The sequence below is a fragment of the Musca autumnalis genome, unplaced genomic scaffold (assembly GCF_047663935.1).
Source record: "Musca autumnalis isolate F117 unplaced genomic scaffold, ASM4766393v1 scaffold_5, whole genome shotgun sequence".
Taxonomy (NCBI): Eukaryota; Metazoa; Arthropoda; class Insecta; order Diptera; family Muscidae; genus Musca; species Musca autumnalis.
In genome coordinates, this window is record NW_027412088.1 from 178,988,478 (window position 1) to 179,011,551 (window position 23,074).

The window sequence follows — 23,074 nt, forward strand, 5'->3', positions numbered from 1 at the left end:
ATTTAGAAAAAAGAATTTGTAAGAATATTTCAGTTTAAATTTCGTTGCACATCTGGAATTAATATAAAATAAAATAAAAATAATAATAATAATTGATTAAATATAATTTTTTTTTTCTTATCTCAAGCAAAAGTTCGAATGGTCAAGCAGGCAGACAATCAATTGAAGAGATAAGGACAATAATATTTATAAAACGCAAATGCAAATGTCTGAAATAATAACACAATTGAAAATCATCAGTCAGTACGGAACACAATGAAAATAATTATTCCCATAATAATCAGCTTTGTGGTGATTTTTAAGGTAACCCAAAAAAATAAAATCTCTTATTAATCCGATAAAAAAATTAATAATTTTATTTTTCATTTTAGACCCTTCAAGGCCTTCCCACCACCACCAATGAAATTGAAACATCCGGAGAAAATGCCCACTTTGCATTTTTGCTCAAAGAAGCCAAACAAATTTCGGAAAAGTTGCAAACTTTGATTGAGAAATCTTTGCCTCAGTTGCCACAAGGAGAGACATTCGATTTTTATCGTCGCAAATTCCATAAATATTTAGATTTGAAAAAGGATTATAAAACTGCCACCGCTGAGGATTGTGAAGAGAAATCTATGGAATTTTTTGATGCCCAAAATGCCTTTATCAGTGTTTACATGTATGGCCATTCGAATTCGACAGGTCTCCAGGATGTTGTGAAAGTTTTAAATGATAATGGCATGAAGCAGATCCGTGATGAATTCGATGCCAAACGTGCCAGTGGAGTATATGGAAAACCTGATCGTAGAGAATTTGAAAAATATGTTTCAACACATTGTTAAAAGGAAAATCGAAGAAAAATCAAATAAAGACATAAGTGAATAAAAATTTTTGAAATGCTGCAAAATTAATCTTAAATTTCGTCTTAGAACAAGTAAAAAAGAATCAGTCTGACAGTTCAAAACCAGTAAGGAAAGGATCATAGTCGGGCTGGGCCGACTATATGATACCCTACACCACTGTGAATATGTAAAATATTTATAGGAGAAATATATTAACTTGAACTGATTCCTATATAATATGGTACCCCTATTACTAGACAAAATTCCATCACACATTCCAATTTTCATCAAAATTAAACAGATATAGGATGTTTGGTGCAGCAAATACGAGAAATCGCGAAAATATATATGGGAGCTGTATCCAAATCTAAACCGATTTCCATATAGATTGGCACAGACCGAGCACCCTTACTTTCATAAGGAGTCTATTGAAGCAACTTTTCATTCAAAAAGTTTCCATAGAAGCACCCATTATTTAAGAAAGGGTCTATAGACGCACCGTTTCCTTAAGAAAGGGTCTATAGAAGCACCGTTTCTTTCAGAAAGGGTCTAGAGAAGCACCCTTTTTTACAGAAATAATCTATAGAAGCACCCTTTCATTCACAAAGTTTCCATAGAAGCACCATTTCATTCAGAAAGATTCTGCAGAAGCAGCCTTTCATTCAGAAAGATTCTGCAGAAGCAGCCTTTCCTTCAGAAAGATTCTACAGAGGCACCCTTTCTTTCATAAAGATTCTATAGGAGCACCCTTTCTTTGAGAAGGGGTCTATTGAAGCAACTTTTGTTTCAGAAAGGGTCTAGAGAAGCAACTTTTGTTTCAGAAAGGGTCTAGAGAAGCAACTTTTGTTTCAGAAAGGGTCTAGAGAAGCACCCTTTCTTTCAGAAAGATTCTATATTGAAGCAAATTTTATTTCAGAAGGGATCTAGAGAAGCACCCTTTCTTTCAAATAGGGTCTAGAGAAGCACTCTTTCTTACAGAAAGAGTCTACAGAAGCACCCTTTCATTAAGAAAGGTTCTACAGAAGCACCCTTTTATTAAGAAAGGTTTTACAGAAGCACCCTTTTTTCAGAAGGGGTTTATTGAAGAAACTTTTGTTTCTTTCAGAAAGGGTCTATAGAAGCAGAAAGGGTCTATAGAAGCACCCTTTCTTTCAGAAAGATTCTATAGAAGCACCCTTTCTTTCAGAAAGATTCTATAGAAGCACCCTTTCTTTCAGAAAGATTCTATAGAAGCACCCTTTCTTTCAGAAAGATTCTATAGAAGCACCCTTTCTTTCAGAAAGATTCTATAGAAGCACCCTTTCTTTCAGAAAGATTCTATAGAAGCACCCTTTCTTTCAGAAAGATTCTATAGAAGCACCCTTTCTTTCAGAAAGATTCTATAGAAGCACCCTTTCTTTCAGAAAGATTCTATAGAAGCACCCTTTCTTTCAGAAAGATTCTATAGAAGCACCTCTTCTTTCAGAAAGATTCTATAGAAGCACCCTTTCTTTCAGAAAGATTCTATAGAAGCACCCTTTCTTTCAGAAAGAGTCTAGAGAAGCACCCTTTCTTTCAGAAAGAGTCTATAGAAGCACCCTTTCTTTCAGAAAGAGTCTATAGAAGCACCCTTTCTTTCAGAAAGATTCTATAGAAGCACACTTTCTTTCAGAAAGGGTCTAGAGAAGCACCCTTTCTTTCAGAAAGGGTCTAGAGAAGCACCCTTTCTTTCAGAAAGTGTCCATAGAAGCACCCTTTCATTCAGAAAGTGTCTATAGAAGCACCCTTTCTTTCAGAAAGTGTCTATAGAAGCACCCTTTCTTTCAGAAAGTGTCTATAGAAGCACCCTTTCTTTCGGAAGGGGTCTATTGAAGCAAATTTTGTTTCAGAAGGGATCTAGAGAAGCACCCTTTCTTTCAAATAGGGTCTAGAGAAGCACTCTTTCTTACAGAAAGAGTCTACAGAAGCACCCTTTCATTAAGAAAGGTTCTACAGAAGCACCCTTTTATTAAGAAAGGTTCTACAGAAGCATCCTTTTTTCAGAAGGGGTTTATTGAAGAAACTTTTGTTTCTTTCAGAAAGGGTCTATAGAAGCACCCTTTCTTTCACAAAGATTCTATAGAAGCACCCTTTCTTTCAGAAACGGTCTATAGAAGCACCCTTTCTTTCAGAAACGGTCTATAGAAGCACCCTTTCTTTCAGAAACGGTCTATAGAAGCACCCTTTCTTTCACAAAGATTCTATAGAAGCACCCTTTCTTTCACAAAGATTCTATAGAAGCACCCTTTCTTTCAGAAAGATTCTATAGAAGCACCTCTTCTTTCAGAAGGGGTCTATTGAAGCAACTTTTCTTTCAGATGAACACTTTCTTTCAGAAAGGGTCTAGAGAAGCACCCTTTCTTTCAGAAAGTGTCTATAGAAGCACCCTTTCTTTCAGAAAGTGTCTATAGAAGCACCCTTTCTTTCAGAAAGATTCTATAGGAGCACCCTTTCTTTCAGAAAGATTCTATAGGAGCACCCTTTCTTTCAGAAAGTGTCTATAGAAGCACCCTTTCTTTCAGAAAGTGTCTATAGAAGCACCCTTTCTTTCAGAAAGAGTCTATAGAAGCACCCTTTCTTTCAGAAAGATTCTATAGAAGCACCCTTTCTTTCAGAAAGTGTCTATAGAAGCACCCTTTCTTTCAGAAAGATTCTATAGAAGCACACTTTCTTTCAGAAAGGGTCTAAAGAAGCACCCTTTCTTTCAGAAAGGGTCTAGAGAAGCACCCTTTCTTTCAGAAAGGGTCTAGAGAAGCACCCTTTCTTTCAGAAAGGGTCTAGAGAAGCACCCTTTCTTTCAGAAAGTGTCCATAGAAGCACCCTTTCATTCAGAAAGTGTCTATAGAAGCACCCTTTCTTTCAGAAAGTGTCTATAGAAGCACACTTTCTTTCAGAAAGGGTCTAAAGAAGCACCCTTTCTTTCAGAAAGGGTCTAGAGAAGCACCCTTTCTTTCAGAAAGGGTCTAGAGAAGCACCCTTTCTTTCAGAAAGTGTCCATAGAAGCACCCTTTCATTCAGAAAGTGTCTATAGAAGCACCCTTTCTTTCAGAAAGTGTCTATAGAAGCACCCTTTCTTTCAGAAAGTGTCTATAGAAGCACCCTTTCTTTCGGAAGGGGTCTATTGAAGCAAATTTTGTTTCAGAAGGGATCTAGAGAAGCACCCTTTCTTTCAAATAGGGTCTAGAGAAGCACTCTTTCTTACAGAAAGAGTCTACAGAAGCACCCTTTCATTAAAAAAAGGTTCTACAGAAGCACCCTTTTATTAAGGAAGGTTCTACAGAAGCACCCTTTCTTTCAGAAAGGGTCTATAGAAGCACCCTTTCTTTCAGAAACGGTCTATAGAAGCACCCTTTCTTTCACAAAGATTCTATAGAAGCACCCTTTCTTTCACAAAGATTCTATAGAAGCACCCTTTCTTTCAGAAAGATTTTATAGAAGCACCTCTTCTTTCAGAAGGGGTCTATTGAAGCAACTTTTCTTTCAGATGAACACTTTCTTTCAGAAAGGGTCTAGAGAAGCACCCTTTCTTTCAGAAAGTGTCTATAGAAGCACCCTTTCTTTCAGAAAGTGTCTATAGAAGCACCCTTTCTTTCAGAAAGATTCTATAGAAGCACCCTTTCTTTCAGAAAGATTCTATAGGAGCACCCTTTCTTTCAGAAAGATTCTATAGAAGCACTCTTTCTTTCAGAAAGGTTCTATAGAAGCACCCTTTCTTTCAGAAAGATTCTATAGAAACACCCTTTCTTTCAGAAAGATTCTATAGAAGCACCCTTTCTTTCAGAAAGATTCTATAGAAGCACCCTTTCTTTCAGAAAGATTCTATAGAAGCTCCCTTTCTTTCAGAAAGATTCTATAGAAGCACCCTTTCTTTCAGAAAGATTCTATAGAAGCACCCTTTCTTTCAGAAAGATTCTATAGGAGCACCCTTTCTTTCAGAAAGATTCTATAGAAACACCCTTTCTTTCAGAAATATTCTATAGAAGCACCCTTTCTTTCAGAAAGTGTCTATAGAAGCACCCTTCCTTTCAGAAAGATCCTATAGAAGCACACTTTCTTTCAGAAAGGTTCTATAGAAGCACTCTTTCTTTCAGAAAGGTTCTATAGAAGCACCCTTTCTTGCAGAAAGATTCTATAGAAGCACCCTTTCTTTCAGAAAGATTCTATAGAAGCACCCTTTCTTTCAGAAAGGTTCTATAGAAGCACTCTTTCTTTCAGAAAGTGTCTATAGAAGCACCCTTTCTTTCAGAAAGTGTCTATAGAAGCACCCTTTCTTTCAGAAAGTGTCTATAGAAGCACCCTTTCTTTCAGAAAGTGTCTATAGAAGCACCCTTTCTTTCAGAAAGTGTCTATAGAAGCATTCAGAAAGGGTCTATAGTAGCACCCTTTCACTCAGAAATATTCTATAGAAGCACCCTTTCACTCAGAAATATTCTATAGAAGCACCCTTTCTTTCAGAAAGCTTCTATAAAAGCACCCTTTCTTTCAGAAAGATTCTATAGAAGCACCCTTTCTTTCAGAAAGATTCTATAGAAGCACCCTTTCTTTCAGAAAGATTCTATAGAAGCACCCTTTCTTTCAGAAAGATTCTATAGAAGCACCCTTTCTTTCAGAAAGATTCTATAGAAGCACCTCTTGTTTCAGAAGGGGTCTATTGAAGCAACTTTTCTTTCAGATGAACACTTTCTTTCAGAAAGGGTCTAGAGAAGCACCCTCTCTTACAGAAAGAGTCTAGAGAAGCACCATCTCTTACAGAAAGAGTCTAGGGAAGCACCCTCTCTTACAGAAAGAGTCTATAGAAACACCCTTTCATTCAGAAAGTTTCCATAGAAGCACCCTTATATTCAGAAAGGTTCTACAGAAGCCACCGTGGTGCAATGGTATGCACTCATTGATATGAGAGAAGTCTCCCTTGTACCGTAGGGGATGTTGTGGAACAATGTTTTATGTTCTACAGAAGTACCCTTTCTTTCAGAAGGAGTCTATTGAAGCAACTTTTGTTTCAGAAGGGATCTATAGAAGCACACTTTCTTTCAGAAAGGGTCCAGAGAAGCACCCTTTCTTACAGAAAGAGTCTATGGAAATACCCTTTCTTTCAGAAGGGTTCTATAGAAGAACTCTTTCTTAGAGAAAGGGTCTATAGAACCTTTTCTTTCAAAAGGGGTCTATAGAAGCACACGTTCTTTCAGAAAGGGTCAATAGAAGCATCTTTTCTTTCAGAAAGGATCTACAGATGCATATTTTCTGTAAAAAGGGGTCTCTAGAAGCACACTGTGGTGCAATGGTATGCACTCATTGATATGAGAGAAGTCTCCCTTGTACCCTTTCTTTCAGAAAGATTCTATAGAATCACCCTTTCTTTCAGAAAGGTTCTATAGACACCCTTTCTTGCAGAAAGATTCTATAGAAGCACCCTTTCTTTCAGAAAGGTTCTATAGAAGCACTCTTTCTTTCAGAAAGATTCTATAGAATCACCCTTTCTTTCAGAAAGTGTCTATAGAAGCACCCTTTCGTTCAGAAAGTGTCTATAGAAGCACCCTTTCATTTAGAAAGGGTCTATAGTAGCACTCTTTCATTCAGAAAGTGTCTATAGAAGCACCCTTTCATTCAGAAAGTGTCTATAAAAGCACCCTTTCATTCAGAAAGTGTCTATAGAAGCACCCTTTCATTCAGAAAGTGTCTATAGAAGCACCCTTTCATTCAGAAAGTGTCTATAGAAGCACCCTTTCATTCAGAAAGGGTCTATAGTAGCACCCTTTCATTCAGAAAGATTCTATAGAAGCGCCCTTTCTTTCAGAAAGATTCTATAGAAGCACCCTTTCTTTCAGAAAGATTCTATAAAAGCACCCTTTCTTTCAGAAAGATTCTATAGAAGCACCCTTTCTTTCAGAAAGATTCTATAGAAGCACCCTTTCTTTCAGAAAGGTTCTATAGAAGCACTCTTTCTTTCAGAAAGATTCTATAGAAGCACTCTTTCTTTCAGAAAGATTCTATAGAAGCACCCTTTCTTTCAGAAAGTGTCTATAGAAGCACCCTTTCTTTCAGAAAGATTCTATAGAAGCACCTCTTCTTTCAGAAGGGGTCTATTGAAGCAACTTTTCTTTCAGATGAACACTTTCTTTCAGAAAGGGTCTAGAGAAGCACCCTCTCTTACAGAAAGAGTCTAGAGAAGCACCATCTCTTACAGAAAGAGTCTAGAGAAGCACCCTCTCTTACAGAAAGAGTCTAGAGAAGCACCCTCTCTTACAGAAAGAGTCTATAGAAGCACCCTTTCATTCAGAAAGTTTCCATAGAAGCACCCTTATATTCAGAAAGGTTCTACAGAAGCCACCGTGGTGCAATGGTATGCACTCATTGATATGAGAGAAGTCTCCCTTGTACCGTAGGGGATGTTGTGGAACAATGTTTTATGTTCTACAGAAGTACCCTTTCTTTCAGAAAGATTCTATAGAAGCACCCTTTCTTTCAGAAGGAGTCTATTGAAGCAACTTTTGTTTCAGAAGGGATCTATAGAAGCACACATTCTTTCAGAAAGGGTCCAGAGAAGCACCCTTTCTTTTAGAAAGGGCCTAGAGAAGCACCCTTTCTTACAGAAAGAGTCTATGGAAATACCCTTTCTTTCAGAAGGGTTCTATAGAAGAACCCTTTCTTAGAGAAAGGGTCTATAGAACCTTTTCTTTCAAAAGGGGTCTATAGAAGCACACGTTCTTTCAGAAAGGGTCAATAGAAGCATCTTTTCTTTCAGAAAGGATCTACAGATGCATATTTTCTGTAAAAAGGGGTCTCTAGAAGCACACTGTGGTGCAATGGTATGCACTCATTGATATGAGAGAAGTCTCCCTTGTACCGTAGGGGATGTTGTGGAACAATGTTTTATGTTCTACAGAAGTACCCTTTCTTTCAGAAAGATTCTATAGAAGCACCCTTTCTTTCAGAAGGAGTCTATTGAAGCAACTTTTGTTTCAGAAGGGATCTATAGAAGCACACTTTCTTTCAGAAAGGGTCCAGAGAAGCACCCTTTCTTTTAGAAAGGGCCTAGAGGAGCACCCTTTCTTACAGAAAGAGTCTATGGAAATACCCTTTCTTTCAGAAGGGTTCTATAGAAGAACCCTTTCTTAGAGAAAGGGTCTATAGAACCTTTTCTTTCAAAAGGGGTCTATAGAAGCACACGTTCTTTCAGAAAGGGTCAATAGAAGCATCTTTTCTTTCAGAAAGGATCTACAGATGCATATTTTCTGTAAAAAGGGGTCTCTAGAAGCACACTTTCTTTCAGAAAGGGTCTATAGAAGCATCTTTTCTTACAGAAAAAGTCCATAGAAGCACCTTTTCTTTCAGAAAAAAAAACTATAGAGGCAGTTATACGATGATTCTCTGAAATGACTAGTGGGCGCGATATCTATCGAAATGATATGACTCCCAAAATAAGATCCACTTCCATAGTGGGCTATGTCGGTCCATTGCTTTAAGTACCTCCTCTGCAACACTTTTGAACTTTAATCCTAATCCACATTTTCGTCGGCAAGTTCCAACGTCCAAAAAAACGCCACAAAATACTGAAAAGACCCTAAATACATTCGATCTGACCGTAGACGAAAGTTTCGATTTAAATAGGCCGAGGGTATTTCTCTGTCGGTAAAGTCGATTGATACTTTTTTACTTGTTCACTTTAGCAATAACTACGGTACATACATCGAAAATTGTTGGGGAAGATGAGCACCATTAATCAAAAAGTGCGAAACATTTAATGTTGGAGTTAGTGTACAATTTTTTATGGCATTCTTTTTCATTTGCAAAAAAAAAAATCTGCTGATCATTCCGATTCAATCATATGATAATTGCCGCCTTAACAGGCAAACATAAAAAGGAAAGGGTATTTCTTTTAAAGCAAATATTGCTCAGAAACTGAAAAAGCTTTTCTTTGTTTTTTTTTTAATGTTGTACTTTTTTCCATTCCCTTTGCTTCGCTGTAGCCGCATTTTTATTATTTTTGCATTTTTTAAAAAAAATAATTTTTTCGGCTTAATAATCTTACGTAAGGGATGAACTAGTCGATGTGATAACACCATAACCTAATTTAATCTCACAAAAAGTTCATATGGTCATTTATTCGCCAAAGCGCGAAAACATGGTGATAATTTCATGATAATCAACTAATCGAAAAGAATCCAATTTCAAAAAGCAATGCGTTCCGCAGATAATATTCGGAAGTCACAGAGTCCAGAAGAACTAGCGCAACAGCAAAATGAATTTGACATTTATAATTCTAATCAGCTTTACGCTGTTTATGGTAAGTCTAAAAAGAAGAATATTATTTACATACATATATAAAAAATATTTGAAAAATAAAATTTCATTCCAGACCCTTCCATGCCAACCCATTGAAACTGGCCTGGAAGCTGAAGACGAAGAATTGTATGCCTCTCAGTATGAAGAACTCTTGCAAATTGCAAATAAACTTGACTTATTTATCGAAGAAATTTTACCCCAATTGCCACAGAAAGAAGATGATGATGATGAAAGTTATTTGAGAAAAGGTTTTCAAGATTTCCTTCAGAAAAAGCAGAACTATGAAGCGGCTTCAACTGGAGAGGAGTGTGTAGAAAACACCAAAAAATTCATTGATGCTTTAGTGGGAATTATGGGGTATTTTGTAATGGACCTACCAAGAACACCGGAAAATATTGTAAAAATCTTCAATGACAATGGAATGGAAAAACTTCAAGCAGATCTCCGGACATGGTTTGCTAATCCAAAATTCGGTCAATTGAAAAAAAGTGTTTTTGATAAATATACAATTAGAAATTGTTGAAGAAAAGAATATAAATAAAAAGAATATTAAATAATTTGTTAACTTGTTAAATCGTGTCTGATTCACAAGAAAAGGTCGCAAGTCCATTTTAAGAAACTTTTCGGGAGGAAGAAATTATTTCATTGCTTTCGGTATACAAATCGTTGCTGCATTTTATTCTTTGCTTATTTATTTCATTATAACACCCTTTAATTTTTTGATTTAAATCAGAAAATATCTTTGGTCTCACGGTCGGAAAATTCAGCCTTCATCAATTTTGCAGCGGCAAAAAACATGGTAGTGAGCAGTACCAGGTTCCAACACTTCGACATAAACAAGGCCTCGTGGATATCCCCAGAAACCAGCTTGATCATGTTATGATAGACGGAAGACACTCGTTTAGTGTGATAAATGTCCAATCGATTCCAGGAGCGAATATCGATTCGGACCATTTCCTTGTAGCAGCAAAGGTACACACTCGTCTTAATATTGCGGCAAAAGTGCGATCTAACACAGAACGGAAGCTGGATGTCGAGAAGCTGCAAGGACGTGCATTTATTTTAAATTTTATTTCAAAGGCGTGGAATTTTTTGAAATTATTTTTCAAAGGCGTGGATTTTTTTACAATATTTTTCAAGGTATACATTTTTGAATAATTTTTCAAAGACTTGGATTTATTTAATATTATATTTCAAAGACTGTATTTATTTCTAATTATATTTCAAAGACATGGATCTTTTTGAAATTATTTTTCAAGGGTCTGAATTTTTTTGAAAGTAATTTTCGTAGTCTTGGATTTTTTTTTTTATTTTTCAAAGACTATCAAAGGCTTGAATATTATTTTAAAGACCACACCATTAAATCTTCTTTACCACTGTAACTTCTCTAAAACTTATCGTGTGTTCTCTTCTCGTGACCAAATGAACTCTTTCCCTTGTTTATTTTGGGAACTCTTTCCCTTGTTTATTTTGGGAATTTTTTGAAATTATTTTTCCAAGGGGTGGATTTTTTGAAATTATTTTTTAAAGACGTGGATTTTTTTGAAATTAATTATTTAAAGGCTTGGATGTTTTTCAAATTATTTTTCAAAGGTGTGGATTTTTTTGAAATTAATTATTTAAAGGCGTTAATGTTTTTGAAATTATTTTTCAAAAGTGTTATTTTTTTTTGAAATTATTTGTCATGGATTTGGATTTTGGATTGGCATGGATTTTTTTTATTATTTTTCAATGGCGTGGATTTTTTGAAATTATTTTTCAAAGGTTTGGATTTTTTTAAAAATTATTTTTCAAAGACTATCAAAGTGTTGGATATTATTTTAAAGACCACACCCTTAAATCTCCTTTACCACTGTACCTTTCCTAAAACCTCTCGTGTGTTCTTTTCTTGTGGCCAAATGAACTCTTTCCCATGTTTATTATGGGATTTTTTTAAATCATTTTTCAAAGGTGTGGTTTTTTTTTAAATTATTTTTTAGAGGTGTGGATTTTTGTTTGAAATTATTTTTTAAAGGCGTGGATTTTTTGAAATCATTTTTCAAAGGCGTGGATTTTTTTGAAATTATTTTTCAAAGGTGTGATTTTTTTTGAAATTATTTGTCAGTGGGTTGGATTTTTTTTTTTGAAAATATTTTTTAATGGCGTGGGTTTTTTTGAAACTATTTTTTAAAGGTGTGGATTTTTTTGAAATTAGTTTTTAAAGGTTTGGATTTTTTTAAATTATTTATCAGTGCGTGGATATTTTTGAAATTATTTTTCAAAGACAAGGATTTTTTTAAATTATTTTTTAAGGCTTGTTTTTTTTAAATTACTTTTAAAGGCGTGGATTTTTTTGAAATAATTTTTAAAGGCATGGATCTTTTTAAAATTGTTTAAGGGCATAGTTTTTCTTTGAAAGTCTTGGATTTTTTTGAAATAATTTTCAAAGGTGTGGATTTTTTTGAAATTATTTGTCAGTGGGGTGGATTTTTTTAAATTATTTTTTAATGACGTTAATTTTTATACCCTACACCACTATGTGGGGAGGGTATTATAAGTTGGTTTTGGCCAAAAAGTTTGTAACGCATCGAAATAATGGTCGTAGACCCATACTTATATATACCAAAATGAATGTCTCGACGAGCTGAGTCGATCTGGCTATGTGTGTCCGTCCGTCCGTCTGTCCGTCTGTCCACCTAAACCTTGTAATCACGCTACAGGTCGCAATTTTGATCGGATCGTCACGAAATTTTGGTGGTTAATGGGGGTCCCACAGAGGAAGAAGCCTATTGATTTTGGTGATGGTCGGATAATATTTAGGGGTCGGAATGGGAAAACACTTATTTGGAGAAAAGTCAACATTTTATTTCAAAGCCAATATCTCTGTGTCTTTAAGAGGTATATCAAAAGCAAAACCTGGCAAGGAAAGTAGAAAATATCACCTTTACAACGATGTAAAGTGGGTTGTCGTAGGCGGTCAAATAGCAGAGATATGGCCATAGTCGATAATGCATCCCATTTTCCGATTTTTTTGTAATCACGCTACAGGTCGCAATTTTTGATCGGATCGTCGCGAAATTTTGGGGGTTAATGGGGGTCCCAAACAGAAAGAAGCCTATTGATTTTGATGATGGTCGGATAATATTCAGGGGTCGGAATGGGCAAACACTTATTTGTAGAAAGGTCAACGTTTTATTTCAAAGCCAATATCTCTGTTTCTTTAAGAGGTATATCTAAAGCAAAACCTGGCAAGGAAAGTAGAAAATATCACCTTTACAACGACGTAAAGTAGGTTGTCGTAGGTGGTCAAATAACAGAGATATGGCCATAGTCGATAATGCATCCCATTTTCCGATTTTTTTGTAATCACGCTACAGGTCGCAATTTTGATCGGATCGTCACGAAATTTTGGTGGTTAATGAGGGTCCCACAGAGGAAGGAGCCTACTGATTTTAATGATGGTCGGATAATATTCAGAGGTCGGAATGGCCAAAAACTTATTTGGAGAAAAGGTCTACGTTTTATTTCAAAGCCAATATCTCTGTTTCTTTAAGAGGTATATCTAAAGCAAAACCTGGCAAGGAAAGTAGAAAATATCACCTTTACAACGACGTAAAGTAGGTTGTCGTAGGTGGTCAAATAACAGAGATATGGCAATAGTCGATAATGCATTCCATTTTCCGATTTTTTTGTAATCACGCTACAGGTCGCAATTTTGATCGGATCGTCACGAAATTTTGGTGGTTAATGGGGGTCCCACAGAGGAAGGAACCTACTGATTTTAATGATGGTCGGATAATATTCAGAGGTCGGAATGGCCAAAAACTTATTTGGAGAAAAGGTCTACGTTTTATTTCAAAGCCAATATCTCTGTTTCTTTAACAGGCAAGGAAAGTAGAAAATATCACCTTTACAACGATGTAAAGTAGGTTGTCGTAGCTGCTCAAACAACAGAGATATCGCAATAATCGGTAATGCATCCCATTTTCCGATTTTTTTGTAATCACGCTACAGATCGCAATTTTGATCGGATCGTCACGAATTTTTTGGGAGTTGATGCGGGTCCCACAGAGGAAGAAGCCTATTTAGTTTGGTGATGGTCGGATAATATTCAGGAGTCGGAATAAGCGATAAGCTTATGTGGAGAAAAGTCAACGTTTTTTTCTTATGCGAATATCTCCGCTTCTGGTTGGAGTGTTCCAAAAGGAATACCCGTCAATGAAAGAAGAAAAGATCTCGTTTATATTGATGCAAAGTATGTTGGCGTAAGTGAGCAAACCGAGATATTGCAAAATTCAGTAATATACCCAATTTTTCCATTTTTTGTAATCACGCTAGAAGTTGGAATTTTGATCGGATAGTGACGAAATTTTTGGGGGTAGATGGGGGCCCCACATTGGGAGAAGCCTATTGATTTTGGTGATAGTCTGATAATTTTTAGGGGTCGGCATGGGGAAAAACTCATTTGGAGACAAATTCAAAGTTTTATTCTTTGTGAATATATTGGCTTCTAGTAGGGGTATTCCAACGGCAAAGTCTGTCAATGGAAGATGAAAATATTACCTTTACATTGGTGTAAAGCAGGTTGGCGAAGGTGGTCAAACAAGGGAGATACCACAATAGTCGGTAATGCATCCAATTCTTCCATTTTTTTGCAATCAAGCTACAGGTCGTAATTTTGTTCGGATGGTCACGAAATTTGGGTTGCTTATGGGGGTCTTAGAGAGAAAGAGGCATATAATTTTTGGTGGTAGTCGGATTATATTCCCTAAAAGAAATGTTTACCAATGAAAAGCTTATGCACAGGGGTAGTGGTGTAGGGTATCACATGGTCGGCCCCGTCCCGACTATAGCCTTTGCTCACTTGTTAGGGGTTGTTTAGGTTTTCGCGATTTAGCTTGGAAACCGCGGGTCCTATGTATATGGGCCTAAAGAAAATTTTGTAGCTGTGAAAATTCTTCACAAGATTGACCTTTATGATATTTTCGTAGGTTTTACGGTTTTTGAGATATAGAAGTTCAAATTGAGACAATGCACTGATTGTATCGCCTCCTCATAAAACAATGTCATTACTGCAATTTTCCAAATTAACTTATATATCTTGAAAATGGTACCACCTGGGAAAAAATAAATCATCCAATCTTGTAGAGAATTTTCAGTGCTTCAACATTTTCTTTAGTCCTATTTTGATATGACTTGCGGTTTCCAACCAAAATCTTGAAGACTTAAGATATCTCAAAAATGATAAAACCTACGAAAAAAAACCTAAAGGTCAGTCTTGTAGAGAATTTTCACAGCTACAACGTTTTCTTTAGACTCATTTCGATACGACTTGCGGTTTCCAAGCAAAATCGTGAAAACCTAAAATACCCTAAAATTGCGAATTTTGATCGCGATTTATTTAAAAATCCCTCCGGCTATTTTTTCTGATTTTTTTATTTTTCTTATCTATGAACATTGCTGTTTCAGAAACAGCGAAATCTTCCCATGTTAAGCGGTTTTCATCAAAAGTTAGTTAAGGCGCACTGAGCATGATATTGTTTTATAAGGAAACGATACAGCCAGTGCATTGTCTCAATTTGAACTTCTATATCTCAAAAACGGTAAAACCTACGAAAATATCATAATGGCCAATCTTGTGGAGAATTTTTACAGCTACAACATTTTTACATAGGACCATTTACATAGGACTCACGGTTTCCAAGCAAAATCGTAAAAACCTAAAGAACCCCAAAAACGTGAACTTAAATCGCGATTTATTTGAAAATCCCTCCGGCGATTTTTTTGTTTCTTGAGATTTCTCATCTATGAGCATTGTAGTTTCAGAATCTGCAAAAACTTCCCAGGTGTAAGCACCTTCCATTTAAATTTGGTTAAGACACACCGTGACAAACAACAAATACGAACATTTAACCCGAGACTGAAACATTTAAGTGATGGCTTTGTTGGAGGTTCATCTACTTATATTTCTGTGGTTATGGAAATGCATCTACTAAAATCAACAGCATTTTATGGTATCTGTAAAATTTGACATTGAAAAAGTTAAGACGTCATTACAAGATTTAATCTCATAGAAAGTGCATATGGTCAGTTATTCCCTAATGCTTATTTGAACTACGTTGAGACATTTTCATGATAAGCCACCAATATAAAAACAGCTATTGGTAAGACTGAATCTGCAATCCATTCAACAGATAATATTTGAAAGTCATAGAGAACAGAATAAGTAACAAGAACAAAAAAAAATGAATTTTATATTTACAATGCTAATCAGCTTTACGCTGTTTACGGTAAGTCTAAAAAATATCGATGTTTTTAAGAAAAAAAAATATTTAAAAAATAATTTTTTCCCAGATCCCTTCCGGCCAACCTACTGAATCCTCTTTCCATGAAAACCAACAACTGTATGCTTCTCTATACAAAGATCTACAGCAAGCGGCCAACAAAATTGAACAACTTATCGTAAAATCTTTACCCCAACTACCACAGGAAGAAGATTATAAACATTATAGGGTAGCTTTTCAGGATTTCCTTAAGCAAAAACGTATCTATGACTCGGTTACAACTGGTGATGAGTGTGTGAGGAATACCAAAAAATTCCTAGATGAGTTAATGGAATTTATAAGTTATTTTATATTGGATCATCCGCAAACACCTGTTGCTGAAAATGTTGTAAAAATTTGCAATGAAAATGGCATGGAAGCAATTAAAGCCGACCTCCAGACACTGCGGAGTAATGCAGAACTAAAGAAAATTGAAAAGAGTGATTTTGAGAAATATATAACTAGAAATTGTTGATGGAAAAATATTTTTTGAATTATAAATAAAATTATAACTTCATAATTGTATGAAAAATCAAGTAGAAAAGTTTAAAAAGGTGGAAACAATCAGAGAAAAAGTAGGTCTTCCGAATAGATGTTAGCGAGCGGGTTTGGAAATCTCATAAGAGCCCTCGAATCTATATACCTTAAATGGTCCATTTAGTGTTAGCGACAATGACGCGATTACCAGTTTTGTTGGAGAATTTGTGTAGACTGAGAAATAAATGACCATAATCTCATAGAGACATTGAGATCCGGAGTATTGAGTGTTTTCGGGGCTGAGTGGAACGACAAGTGAAATGGGATCATTTTGCGAACTGTGTTACGTACTCTTTGGCACACGCTTAACCATAAGCCTATTGAGGTCAAGTTGCGATCTCCCTAGCAGGATATAATGCGGAGGGAGGTGGCTGTCTGCGGAAGTGATTCCAAAGAGCAAGACGAACCAATGTGGAGAACCTAGCCTAGTTTTGGACGTACGTGCTGTCTAGGAGTATATAAGACAATTGGACAACAGGGGTGATCCCTAGGGACAGTATACCCTGTGTGGCGACGTGTTGTTTAAGCATCTGCGGGGTAATAAGGAATGTAACAACCACAGCTATAAAACTATTTTCTATATACATCATATATAAATTCAGATACGATATGAAGCGCCGATATCAGCCATAAAACTCAAGACGATGGGTGACTGAATAAAAAGAGATGGACCATACCAACAAAATTTGTGTATTGGGGGCTACGGGATAGACATTTGAAGCAAAGGAACCCAAGCACAAATGACTGAAAAGGACTTTTTATTGATGAACCGAAAACGAAAATTTCTCTCCGAATACGATACCATAATAAGATCCATTATTCGGATGTCTGAACTTGCTTAATGTCAAACTCCAATTACTACTTCTAACACGACTCGGTGTTGCATATTATATGGATACCAAGCCATGCAAGGACTAGAGGTAACCTGATATATAATTCTTTGGCAAAGAGTGTCAGAAACTTTGACAAACCTAGACAATTCTAAGCCCTAAATAATGAAGATACTTAGGGAAGGTTTTTCTGCCTAAAGAAGATCCTTTAAAAAGGTCGTATCCTTAAAGAAGACCTCATTAGGAGGGATTCTAACTATAGAAGACGTCCTTTTTGTAGGTGTAAAGAAGAAACTTTTTGAGAGCAGCGAAAAGCACGTCCGCCTTGCATTCAGAAGGTCTGTGGTTCATTTCCTAATCAGAACATCAACATTTTCGGCGGTGGCAAACTCCTCAGCGTAAATATACACTCAGCACGGTAAAATTGTGCCTCATCGAAATAATGGTTTTAGACCCCAAGTACCCAGCAAAAATCCTCATTACAAACCTCCTTTCCCACCCATTATTTTAACAAGGGCATGTCGCGCGAAATATCTGGTTATTTTGTAACCACTGAAATAGGTAGATGGTAACCACTGAAATAAGTAGATACTGAGTAGATTCTGACTACTTATTTCAGTGGTTACAAAATAACCAGATATTTCGCGCGACATGCCCTTGTTAAAATAATGGGTGGGAAAGGAGGTTTGTAATGAGGATTTTTGCTCGGTATGTTTGGACGAAATCCGTTTCAGACAATTTGGAGTTGATTTGGCCATATCCGCCCATCTGTCTGTCTGGCTGGCTGGAGCGCACTATAAGTCTCGAACGGATGAACCGATTCGGTCCAAAATTTTGCTTTCGTAATATTTTGTCCAAGCTTAATTTAAGTTCGAAGATGGGTTATATCGGCCCACTCCTTCAGGTACCTCCCCCACAAAACTTCGAAAATGTTTGGAAAATGTGTGCGCACGATAACTCTTGAAGGGAGTAACCGATTTGGTCCCTAGTTTGCACATTGTGAAATTTCTACCAGACTTAGATGTGGTTTCAATATGGACTCAATCGATCCACTACTTCGGGTATCTCCCACACAAAATATCGGAAAAGTTTAGTTTAGAAAACAGCCCGAGAGGTGTAAAAACCCCTATGGCAGCATATGTAGTCGCTGGAGAGCACTATAACTTTCGAACTAATCAACTGATTAGGTCCAACATTTGGCCTTCGTCATATTTTGCCCAAACTTTAAAAAATGCCGCTAAAATGGTATGCATGATATCTCTTGAATGGCCGTTATCGATCTTCACCTTAGGGTACCTCGCCCACAACAACATTTGTGTCTAAGTGCAGTTTAGGGTCTGTTCGAAGATCCTTTGGAAATGTATACCTATGCTGTTCGTTGAGGTCCTGTTTACAGCCATGCTTCCTGGCATACTGGTCCAAAAGTTATGCCATGACCCAGTGAAATGGCTAGTGTTCGCGATATCTACTGGACTATGTCGGTCCATTCCTTTAAGTACCTCCTCCGCAACACTATAGAACTTTGACCCTTATCCAGATTTTTGTCGACAAGTTTAAATGTCCAAAAAGGGCCACAAAATTCTGGAAAGGCCGTAAATACATCCGTTCTGTCCGTAGATGAAAGTTTCAATTCACATAGGCTGAGGGTATATCTCTGTCGGCTTTCTATGGAAGACGATGAGGCCTTCTTATAGAAACAATGAAACCTTCCAATAGAATACAATTATGCCTACCTTTCCCATCCCGCGACGGCCGGTTCTAGGCACCGGATTGACTCGGAGGAATCTTTGACCAGGGGCCGTCACCTGAACAATTATGTGTTTGTGTTCGTGTATTTTTTTCACCATGGGAGTGGCAATTTATCCCGGAATGCCTACTCCGATCTCTTCTGGTCCGTGCCGGTATAGAAATGAACCCCGGGCCAGTATGGATCTGTTCCGTTTGCCAGATCCGCATCCACCACATGTCAACAATGGTGAGATGTAATGGGTGTATGGAATCGGTGCATTTCCGTGGGTGCTCTGGCCTTAGTAGCACCCGGGATTACAGCGACAGGTATGTTGCTGCTTGCAGCACATCACCCAGTGCGTCTTTTACGTCGTCGTCTGACTCTTCGTCGTCGGAATACGAGACGCCCCCGCAGTCTCCCCAACAACAACAAATGCAGCATCTAACATCACATGTTGTTGTTCAACGGCTCGGAAATTCATCATTCCTGCAATTCAATTGCAACGGTCTCCGCAATAAGGTCAGTGAAATTGTGGATTTTATGAGTCGGAAAAACATCATGGTCGCCGCGATCCAGGAGACAAATCTCACCGCCACCTGTAGCTTACGTTGTGATGGTTAAAACGTTTTGCGGAAGGATCGCACAAGAAGCGGAGGAGGAGGACTTGCCTTCTTAATACACCAGTCTGTCCAGTACAGACCTATCTCGCATGAGCTTGGCTCTAGTGATCCATACATGGAGTGTATGGGGGTAGCAGTAAAGTGTAGTACTGCCGAGGTGGAGCTGTTTAATGTGTACATACCGCCGATGAATAGCTGTGCCCGGCGTTATATGCCCAATAATAGTTTGCTTTTAGAGGGCGATAACCGTCTGGTGCTAGGGGACTTCAATGCTCATCATGAGCTTTGGCACTCCGTCCTAGGTAATGACCAGAGGGGTACAGCGCTGGCAGAGCAAATCAATAGCTCCACGTTTTGCGCGGTGAATGAAGACGCTCCTACGAGGATTAGAGGCAACTGCCACAGCTCGCCAGGTATCACCATTGTGGCACCAGGTCTGATAAATGACGTATCCTGGCAATCCGTCATTTTCCTTAGTTCGGACCACCTATCATCGTCTCCGTAAACAGACCACCCGACTTCATAACCTCTGAACGCCGTACTTTCCTGAACCATGAGAAAGCTGATTGGCAAGGTTTCAGAGAATTTATCAATCACCGCTTCAGACAATTGCCCACCCCCTCAGATCCTCGGGTAGCTGAAAGAACTTTCCGAGACATCATCCCTAAAGCAGCCGCTCGCTATATACCTGCTGGTGGAATACCCAAAATAAGACCAAATTTCCCAGCAGAGGCGACGGGACTAGCAAATGAACGTGAAGAGCTTCGTCGTACGAACCCCGAAGACCCAAGAGTTAGAGAACTTACTCTTGAAGTCAACAGGCTAGTAGGCGAACATAAGCGGAAAAAGTGGCTAGATCATCTGAAGCAATGCAACATTGGTGCTGGAATAAGTAAATTGTGGGCAACGGTTAAATCACTCTAGAGTCCTGAAAAGAAGGATGACAGAACGGCTGTTACTTTCAACGGCGTGACAGTAACTGATCCAAAGAGGTGCACGTGTTATTTTAACCGGCATTTCATAGAGCACCTCGAGAGTGATAGGGCGAAGAGAAGTGTGCTACGCCGTATAAGAAGAGCTCTTCCAGCCGAGGAGGTACCACCACAATTTACGATCCGAAACGCTAAATCGTCCAAAGCCTTGGGCCCGTACCGAATATCGATGGTAATGCTTAAGCAGCTGGATGAATCTGGAGTTGAGTATTTAACAAGTGTTTTCAACCTATCGTTAACCACCCATGTTGTACCGGATGCCTGGAAAGTTGACAGGGTGGTCCCGCTACTGAAGCCTGGCAAGGATGCCAGCAGAGGTGAATCGTACAGGCCGATTTCACTCCAGTCGCCAGTAGCAAAGATCCTAGAGGCGCTACTCCTCCCCACGATGAGAAGGTGTTTTCCAGTTGCCCAACATCAACATGGATTTCGGAAAATGTATAGTACTACAAGAGCATAAGGTGCCATATCCACGCATATCAGTAGAGGACTGAACCAGAAAAGGCCGTGCGACCGTGGCTCTTGACCTATCGAAGGCCTTCAATACCGTCAACCATGCCAAGCTGTTCGAGGATATAGAGAAAACTAATCTGCAGCCATGTTTGAAACGTTGAGTAATCAACTACAACCGTGTGGACGCCAGTCGTTTGTAGAATTCAGAAACAAGAAGTCCAAAACCCGTAGAGTGAAACAGGGAGTTCCCCAAGGAGGGGTGATATCTCCGGAACTGTTTAACCTCTACCTTTCTGAAATTTCACACCCTCCAGACGGCATAGAGATCGTGATGTATGCAGATGATTGTACGATCTTGGCGTCGGGTCCTATCGTCGATGACATATGTGATAGGTTAAATGTCTACATAGCTGACCTAGTGCAGTTCTTCCATCTGAGGAATATGAAAATATCCGCCTCTAAATCCACAGCCACGCTCTTCACCACATGGACGGCTGAGATGAGGCTCCCACTGAACATATTGGTCGATGGTGCACTGAATCCGATCACTAAGTACCCTAAAATATTGGGTGTAACGTTCGATAGCATGTTCAAGTCGTCCGCGCATGCCACAGCTATTTACTATAAGATCAGAAGTAGGAACAAGGTTCTCAAGTCGCTGACCGGCAGCACTTGGGGTGCTGATAAGAAACCTTGTTGACCACCTACAATGCAATAGGCCGGTCTGTGGTAAGCTGTGCAGCGCCAGCGTGGTCTGCAAAGGTTAGCGCATCGCAGTGGAAGAAGATTCAAACCTGCCAGAATGCCGCACTGAGGACTGCAACAGGGTGCCTCCTCATGACACCAGCGGACCATCTTCATGAGGACAATAAGGTGTTTTTCGATGCAGTACCTGCTTGGGTGTTACCGCAGTGAGCATCCCCGTCACGATTTAATGGACAGGCTCCCCCCCCACCCAGGCACGTCAGGAGAGACCTTCATGATCTAGAGATAGAGGTCCAAAGGTATAAAAGAGAACCGCTAGATCAACGAGCCTATCAGGCAGGCTTGAATCGCATTCACACCAACATGGGTGCGCAAGCAGTACGAAGATACAGTGTGAATGCCGTACTTGGAAACCATCTAGCCAAGGCAAACACGAGTGGTTTTAGCTCAGTTAAGATCCGGACGATGCAGCCGCCACAATTCGTATTGGGCCCGAATTGACGCCACGATACCCAACATATGCCCAGCATGTGGATTGGGACCACACGATACTCTGCATTTATTCAACTGCCCAGCTAACCCCTCTCACCTGTCTCTTCATTCTTTATGGACGCAGCCAGTCCAGGTTGCAGAATTCTTGAGTCTGGATACAGAGGAACCTGATAACTGAAATAATACACGAACGAACATATATGCGTTGCTACAACAACAACAACAACCTTTCCTATAGAAGAGAATTATGTCTTCCTTTAGAAGAAGTTGAGGCCTCCGACCTCTATACAGTTCCTCTAATGTGTTCGGACCCTAGATGTCACCTATAGATCTTCTTTAATGTATTCGGAATCCTTTATGTATCTTCTCTAATGTATTCGCAAACCTTTAGGCTGCCTTTTAATGTAATCGAAGCTCTATAGAGCTGCTCATAAGGCCTCTTAGACTTATATAGGGCTCTTCAAAATTCATTTTGACCTCTTTACGGCTCTTGATAACATTTTTTTTGGCATTCCTCAAGACATAGATCTTTTATGATATATATTACTACTCTTAATGCGTTTGGATCTGTGTAGAGCTCTTCAAAGGGTAGTCAGACTTATATAATGCTCCTTATAATTTTACGGAGCTCTATTGAGGTCCTTTTAATGTGTTCGAATGTATTCGTACTTACGCATTATAAGCTCCTTCTCCTAATGTATTAATACTCTTAAAATTGAAGTATAGATGGGGTTATAATATAATTTTTAAGGAGGGAGGTAAAGAACTAAACTTTTATACAGGTTTGTGTTGCCGACTTCGGTGTATAAGTAGGATGTTTCATTTCCACCGAGCAAAAGTTCAAATACGATTTCTAATCAGCTGGTTTTATAGAAGGCAATTTCAGTTTATGTAATTTTAATAAACAATTAATTAAATATTGCGCCTAATAATAGCTCACCAACATTATCTTTCTCATTTGAATCGACCAATAATATTATTAAAAATGAAGTATAGATGGCGTTATAATTTAGTTTGTATCGTTGTAAAAGGTGAGAGAAGGAATCTAATATTGTATAGGATACATTCTCAGAATATTACATTTAAATAACTATTTTTTTGTATATTCCGTCTTATAATATGTTTACCAAGTTTCTTTCCTCAGTCAAGTCGACCAATAATACTGTAATATTTGAAGTATAGATGGTGTTATAATTTAATTCGGAATGTTTCAAAAAAAATTTAGTTTACTTTTAGGCTGTAATATTATTTTGAAATATCCTGAAAACATTATCTTTCTTTTTCTAAAATGT

At 38.1% G+C, this 23,074-nt stretch overlaps 4 protein-coding genes across 4 annotated transcripts in view; 3 read left to right on the forward strand and 1 right to left on the reverse strand.

Moving 5' to 3' along the window:
• LOC141387232 (potassium channel subfamily K member 18) overlaps nt 1–23,074 on the reverse strand; it is a 123,783-nt gene that overhangs the window by 52,789 nt on the left and 47,920 nt on the right. The window lies entirely within an intron of this gene.
• LOC141387234 (uncharacterized) lies at nt 175–867 on the forward strand. Its single transcript, XM_073956594.1, has 2 exons — nt 175–303; nt 372–867. Exons 1-2 carry the CDS (start codon nt 256–258, stop codon nt 819–821), a joined length of 498 nt encoding a protein of 165 aa, XP_073812695.1. The 5' UTR covers nt 175–255; the 3' UTR covers nt 822–867.
• LOC141387235 (uncharacterized) lies at nt 8,984–9,679 on the forward strand. Its single transcript, XM_073956595.1, has 2 exons — nt 8,984–9,123; nt 9,196–9,679. Exons 1-2 carry the CDS (start codon nt 9,079–9,081, stop codon nt 9,643–9,645), a joined length of 495 nt encoding a protein of 164 aa, XP_073812696.1. The 5' UTR covers nt 8,984–9,078; the 3' UTR covers nt 9,646–9,679.
• Nucleotides 15,266–15,940, forward strand: LOC141387236 (uncharacterized). Its single transcript, XM_073956596.1, has 2 exons — nt 15,266–15,391; nt 15,456–15,940. The coding sequence occupies exons 1-2, from the start codon at nt 15,347–15,349 to the stop codon at nt 15,897–15,899; spliced, it is 489 nt and encodes a 162-aa protein (XP_073812697.1). The 5' UTR covers nt 15,266–15,346; the 3' UTR covers nt 15,900–15,940.